Raw genomic sequence first — 6,939 nt, forward strand, 5'->3', positions numbered from 1 at the left:
CTTGTTACCCTCACAGCTAAGATACTTTAGTGTGGTAATTTTCCAGTGTAGTAAAGAGGGGGGGGAAAAAAAAAAAAAAAAAAAAAAAAAAAAAAAACACACACAACAAAACAAGGTTGACAGTTTATTGGAAAACATGGCATGGCTGCTGAATGAATATGGAATAAAAACACTGTAGATAAATGTAGAAAATTGATAGAACTTCACATTTTGTTCAGAAACAGAAACAAATTAAAGACCATTTAATGCTACACACACATATTGATAATGGCAGAGATTAAGTATAATCATTTTTATTTTGCATCAAAATACTTTGATGTGAACTTAACAAGAATGCTAAAGCAAGTTAAAGAACACATTCCAACATTTCTATAAAGCAGATGCATCCAAAATAACTTGAATACATCAGTCAATTTGCAATAGATTAAACACCTAAAAATTTAACAAAACAGTATCATTTAACTGTTGAATTAAAATATTCAAAACATCTGAAATCCAAACTGGAAATTTAAATTATAAAAAAAAAAAAAACCCCAACATAGCAGCAGATGCTCTGGCAGATTCCCCGATTACCTTCAAAGTGCTCAGTTTAAAACCCAATCTGACCAGATGACACAGCTTCCTTACCTGATTTAAGGTACTTTAAAAGGTGCAATAATCTACAGTCCCATCCTCATAAAGAATGAATACTATTGTACATGACTTCCCTTTGCCAATGTATCCACTGTAGGACAACACTCATGTGCTTCAGGAAATTACAATCTCTTCATTCTGAACAAGGGAAAGTAGGTCCATCTTAAATAACATCTCTAGTATGAAAAAGGAAAGAAAAAAAATCTGGAAGCGACCCAAAGATATCCAACCTCACCCAAAAGGACAGGCAGCAAAGGAACGCCTTGCACACCCTTCTCAGCGGGGATTTGCACATTACTCAAATTGTAAGGCTGACGCAGCGGTTCATCCTCTTGCCAACAATCCGTGATGCTCTGTTGCAGGACTGGACAGTGGAGCCAGTTAGAACCTTCACTGTCTGGAGCACCTTCTCCTCTGCAGCTGCTTTGGCCATCTGTGCCTTTTTCAGTTCCCTGTGAAACAAGGACAAAATTACTACACTGCCAAGAGTTCCACATTCACCACAGAATTTCTAATGGTTAGCAGGGTTCTACCTTCACATCCTGCCATGAAACAAGTTAAGGTGGGGAAAGAAAATACATACTTTTGCAGCAAAGCATTTTTGAACTTTTCTGCGCTGAGCTCCATGCGCAATTGGTCTGTGTTCATCTTGGAAGTAGTTAGTAGCACTGAATGTTTGATGAGAGCTGATGCAGATGGTCTGCATTCTGGATCTGGGTCAATCATCAGCTACAAGAAACAACAGTTTTAAGTTCTAATTGTAAGTAAACAATACTTTTCAGTCTTCAGAGACATCATCACAGATGCTTACCTTCAGCAAACTGAGAAATTCCTGAGACAGTTCTTGGGGTATGTGGGGCAACATGCCATGTCGGATTTCATGCCACTTTTCACCATTTGGAGGCAGTGGTTCCGACCCTGAAGCACTGATGACTGTCAATGCCAGGGCAAAGATATCCGCTTTTGTAAGATTACGATAGTCCTGAAAGAACATTAACAATTTAAGTCAAATCCTTCAATGCATGACTCACCTTTGCCTGGTAGAGGCAAATCTTACAATATTTAAAAAACACAAAAGTAAGTGAAATGGACAAGTTAATTAATGTCTAGAAGTTCAGGAGAATTTTGATAGAGAGTCAATCTGGTCTCATGTAGCTGAAGTTTTGTCTGATGTGTTAGAAGAAAAATCATTGTGTTTTCTTGCTGAATGATGGTATTGTTTTAGTGTTACTTTTGGAAAGCAGGGTTCCTAGCACCATTTATATGAGTTTAAAAAAAATTACAACTATAAATGGAGACCCGTCTGTCAGTCTGACTGGCTAACTTGAGGAATATTAGCCCTTTTAGAAGTCCTCACAAAGAATAATATGGATGGTAAAAACAATGACACCCTAGATATTATTTTCATAAGCTTTACTGCAATTAATAAGATCATGTTGTTCTTGGGGAGGGGGTGCAGTGGCGCAGTGGGTTGGACCGGGTCCTACTCTCCAGTGGGTCTGGGGTTCGAGTCCCGCTTGGGGTGCCTTGCAACGGACTGGCATCCCGTCCTGGGTGTGTGCCCCCCCCCCCGGCCTTACGCCCTGTGTTGCCGGGTAGGCTCCAGTTCCCCGTGACCCCGTATGGGACAAGCGGTTCTGAAAATGTGTGTGTGTGTGTTGTTCTTGGGGAATTTTCTGGACAATTTTGTATCTAGTTCTTGCATTTGATAAAAGTAAACCAATGTTAAAAAAAAAATATTTACCTCTTGGAGAATTTCATTTGCCAAGAATCTGCTGTCACCTTCTTCAACTTTAGGGTTATTCACTGTGGTCACATGACCCAGATCACCTCCAAGATAAGGATTTAATATTAAGAAAATACCAAACTGATGACTTTTTTCAAATATAAAATAGATATTACTGCAGACCTTCAACAATGGACAGTTTGAATCAGTTTTCCCCTAATTATTGGAAAACAGCATTTCTAATATCAAGGATTTTTTTTAAAGCTTACCTATTTTGTAAACATTTGTAGTCATTCCATCATTGTCATCATCATCAGTAAAGGCAATGGTTTTTTGTGATATGAAGATGTTGCCTAAAAAAAAAAAAAAAATGGAGATAAACGCTACTAACTCTGACAAATGTCTGAAAACAAGATACTGACAACACCACTGAATTTTGGCAACTCACTTGGCTTGATGTCCATATGAACCAGCGACATAGAGTGAATGTACTTCAGGCCATGAGCTACCTGCAGAAGTAGGTCCTTTAGTTCCAATTCTGACAGAAAACACATGGTTTTGAAATTCTCCTTGATCACATCTGAGAGGGTTCCACCACTGCAGAATTCATTCTGTATCAGCATGTGGTCATCTTCTGCCCATGCAGAATAGTACCTGACCACATGGGGATGCTGGCCCAGGACAGCATGAGCATACACTTCTCGAAGTGCATTCTGCCTGCAGAGGGTAAACAAAAAAATTGCTTAATCTATTCATTAACATAGGTTTTTAAAAAAAAAAAAAAAAAAAAAAAAAATACTTGCAATGGAAATGCTCTTACTCATCTACAGAGCCAGCCAGAGGCTTCTTGGAGCGTTTGATGGCGTAAATGCAGCCATCCAGTCTTTTCACACACTTGAACACAGAACCGAATTCCCCACAGCCAATTTTCTCCAGCTCATGAAACTCAGCAGCATACCTGGACATCATGTTGCTTTCAACCACAGTGATCCTCTGAAAGAAAAGCATTGAACTTTAGTCTCAAATAAGAGTACAATAATAAAAAACAAGACAGAAAAGCAACTTCATCTACCTTGGAAGGAGGATGAATTTCTTCCAATTCACCATCACTTGCCTCCAAATCATCTCCATAGGAGCTGCAAATGGCAAAGTTTTTCCATTAGATCTGTGAGACATCCAATACTATAAACGGACAACCAGAGTCAAATGATTAACAATGTCTTATAGTGTACTCCCAACTTTTATCATGCGTAAGTCAGCCAATAAAGACACTACACAACAATCAGGCATTATCTGCCCATTACTGATATGAATTCTGTGGGTCTGACTATTAAACTTACATTTTGTTGTTTAGGTAATGTATTTAGCCTTCAGTTTGTACTTATAGTGTTAGTTCATCTGTGTTTTTTTTTTTTTTTAAAAAAGTCTATGTACAAAAATGTACAATCTCTGGTTTGAATATCCTCCAGAATAAAGACTAAATATAGGTTTGATTACAAGAGATTTTAGAATACAGGAACAAGCTATTCCTGAATAAATGTAAATGTGAATTTACTTGGATACCAAGGAGTCAAGATCTGCTACATTGCTAACTAGAGTAATGTCCAGAATTATACTGCATTTAGTTTGGCTTTATTAATCTTCGCTATTGAGCATTCCAGGGAACGCATGGATATGTTATTGTAACAATGAAAGCTTAAGCACATCACTCACGACTACAACAGGTTACTGGCAAAGAATGTTTAATTTACAGGTTAGTGTGCTTAACCACATAGCTGCACCCATCCCAGGTCATTGCCAGTTCATTAACATCACAGTTTTTTTTTTTTTTTTTTTTTTTTAAAAAAAGGGCACTTACTCATTCCAGTGTGAGCGCTTTCTATTACTCCTTTGCAGCGCTGCTGACTGCACAAGCAGCGAGTCTGGGGTGAAAGGATTTATGTTGATAAGGGGTGTCTGGCTCCCGCTGCAACTGGTGGTAGACCTCCTGGTAGATGGTGCGCTCTTAAACAGGGCAACTCTACGGCTGGAAAAGCCCGAACCTACTCTCCTGGCTTTAGACAGCAAACTCTACCAAAATTGACAAAAGAAGTGGGGAGGGGGTCAGGGACCTTTCTTAATCTTGCTTCCACATAGCTGCTTCATAATACAGTTACATTCAGCTTGGCATTGAATGAATTTTGGTGCACCTGCAGCTGAATGTGACCTAAAATATTCTATCTATATGTATTCCTACTGTTTAATCATCTTTCCCCACAGTGCCACCCAGTGTTCCAAATCTGGGAAACATCACGACTCAGACATTGAGTTTGTTTTTTGCCTTGTTGCGTTGGTACTTAGTATTTATGACATGTCCGGATTAAGTTTTCTGTCTCTGGCTGCTTCTTTTATCTTGTAGTGTGACTTGTAAGTAAGTTTAGGTTTGTATGAAGTGCTTCGAAAATGAAAATCAACAGTCCTGGATTGTGTTGCTGCTGCCCAAGACGCAATGTTTTTTCGTTATAAAAAAGTCTGTTGGCAACAGCAAAATTCTGAAATTCGTAGAAGTTTTCAGTACATTAATATTCATAACGCTGACGCTTTAAATTATTTAAAGCGACTCAGGTTATTCTACTTACAATTGTATTATTTACCCACTTACACTACAGCCGGTGGCGTACTTTTACTGGAGCAATTATAAGTACCTTGCTTGCTCAAGTACTAGTCTACACTACAGCTGCTGGCGCTAGTGATGTGGTCAAATATAAGCTTGACGTAGCTTTCATTTACAACTAGGTGAAGCAGCAGCAGGGGCTCAGCAGCGCGTCCCCCCGTTCTACCTTCGGGGTATGCGGGGTGTCGAAGAGCCGCAGATTCCTCAGCGTTTTATGGGGCGGCGTATCGGGGCAGTCGGGGATGGGCGAGCTGGAGCCTTCTCGGTCCTCTCGGACGAACGCCGGGCGCTCCGGGGAGGAGAACCCGAACCCGTCCCTTTCATAATACTCCTCGTCCCAGGAGGGCAAGTCGTCATCATGGTCGGCTCTCGCGCCGCCGGTCTCAGTGAAGGACAAGGACGAGGAACTGTGACTCTGACTGCCCGCCGCATCGGCATCCCCGCCCGACCCCCGCGGCGGCGAGGCCATTTCGGCGAAGCCGGACTCGGCTCCGGCGCTGTTGTTGCCCTCATCTTCCCGCTCCTCTTCCCCATCGCTCGGAGTCGGAGAGAAGAACAACTTTTGTCGGACGGGGTCCATCTCGGGAGTGGAAAAGCCGAGGCTCATAGTCCTAGATGATGATGATGATGATGATCCAGACCAGCGGACGTGTTGAGGTAAATGAAAATAAACGGCTTCACTTCACACGGCTGAATGGTGACAGCCTTAGCCTAGGACATTACTGTCTGTTCAGCGTTGATATGACAGACAGTCTCCTACTCGTCTCAACTGAGTATCTTCCAAAAAAATCTGTCAGTTTAGTCAGAAAACGTCCGTTAAAAAACGAACTCCTTGCCCCTAACTTAAGTTACGCCTTGGCGAAAAGAAATGACTTCCCTTCAAAGTCGGCAAAAACGTCCAAAGAACAGTTTGAACTTCGGATAATGTGTCCTAACTGGAAAAATAGATTAATCAAAACTGTACTTCAGCGAATCCCTCACCCTGCGTCTCCGTATTCAACACGTAACGATGCCCATCCGACTATTTCAACCACTCACTCCCAACTGAACTTTCTTCGAACCTTCCCGCGACCGTTGGTCATGTGACGTAGCACTCAGCCAATAGGCGCAAACCAACTGGGTTTCAAACGGAAGCAGCGCAGGGGTCTTGACACTTGACGCAACTTTGGCGCGAACGGTTACCTTTGATCGTTCACAGCTCCAGGAGGGGTATCGTCACACGACGTCGTTAAAAAAAGTTAAAAGATGCATCCAACGTCTCGCTTTAGGTGTGCTGGCATAGAACTACATGTGTGGTGTTTCAATCTTCATTTACTCTACGTTTCTGAAAAAAGCACTGTGCATGGGTGACATCATAATCACTTTACACAAAGAAAACGGTTTGACTCATTAGTACATAAATAGCATGATTAAGACCTTACTGTTAGGCACGTTTTATACATGTCCATACATATTGCCAAAATATTTCAACTACACCTCCAAATTTGGCTTTTCACCATGACACTGCCCTAACAGTTTCACAAATGTGATGAGATTTCGGAGTAGCGTCTTACAAAAGCTGCAATAGAATGACTCAACCATCAGTGGTTTACATGAAAAAATGTGTGTAACAGCATGTGTAACAAAAATAAGCAACTCTAAACCTTGATTCATAAAAGTCCCTTAGCTTTGGGATAATGTAGCAGTTAGGAGCTGGATTGAACACACCTTTGTTATCTGAGTTGTGCATTGCTGATCAACAGATTCAGCAGTTAATAGGGAACTGCATTTTATCCTGCAACACCTTGACAGACCAGGAACTTATGGAAGGGTCCTATTCGTGGACTTAAGCTCGGAGTTTAAGACCATCATCCCAGACCTCCTTCAGACAAAACTTATGCAGTTTTCTGTGCCCACCCCCATGTGTCAATGGATCACCAACTTCCTG

The 6,939-nt window shown here is 41.2% G+C and overlaps 1 protein-coding gene across 1 annotated transcript; it reads right to left on the reverse strand.

The window, feature by feature from the left end:
* Nucleotides 1–540: 540 nt before the first annotated feature.
* Nucleotides 541–6,073, reverse strand: LOC108939307 (wee1-like protein kinase 1-A). Its single transcript, XM_018760531.2, has 10 exons — nucleotides 5,179–6,073; nucleotides 4,218–4,429; nucleotides 3,432–3,495; nucleotides 3,180–3,352; nucleotides 2,808–3,076; nucleotides 2,629–2,712; nucleotides 2,378–2,463; nucleotides 1,445–1,615; nucleotides 1,217–1,362; nucleotides 541–1,085 (listed from the first exon to the last, which is right to left on the reverse strand). Exons 1-10 carry the CDS (start codon nucleotides 5,617–5,619, stop codon nucleotides 932–934), a joined length of 1,800 nt encoding a protein of 599 aa, XP_018616047.2. The 5' UTR covers nucleotides 5,620–6,073; the 3' UTR covers nucleotides 541–931.
* Between the last annotated feature and the right edge of the window lie 866 nt (nucleotides 6,074–6,939).

The sequence above is a fragment of the Scleropages formosus genome, chromosome 2, assembly GCF_900964775.1.
Source record: "Scleropages formosus chromosome 2, fSclFor1.1, whole genome shotgun sequence".
Classification (NCBI taxonomy): Eukaryota; Metazoa; Chordata; class Actinopteri; order Osteoglossiformes; family Osteoglossidae; genus Scleropages; species Scleropages formosus.

What these genes read in the sequence shown, in the direction of transcription:
- LOC108939307 (XM_018760531.2), bottom strand. Translation starts at nt 5,619, where the DNA reads ATGAGCCTCGGCTTTTCCACTCCCGAGATGGACCCCGTCCGACAAAAG. An exon ending in AAATTCATCCTCCTTCCAAG is followed by an intron (nt 3,353 to 3,431) that starts GTAGATGAAGTT and finishes CTTTTCTTTCAG; the next exon opens with AGGATCACTGTGGTTGAAAG. An exon ending in AAAAATGCTTTGCTGCAAAA is followed by an intron (nt 1,086 to 1,216) that starts GTATGTATTTTC and finishes CTTGTTTCACAG; the next exon opens with GGAACTGAAAAAGGCACAGA.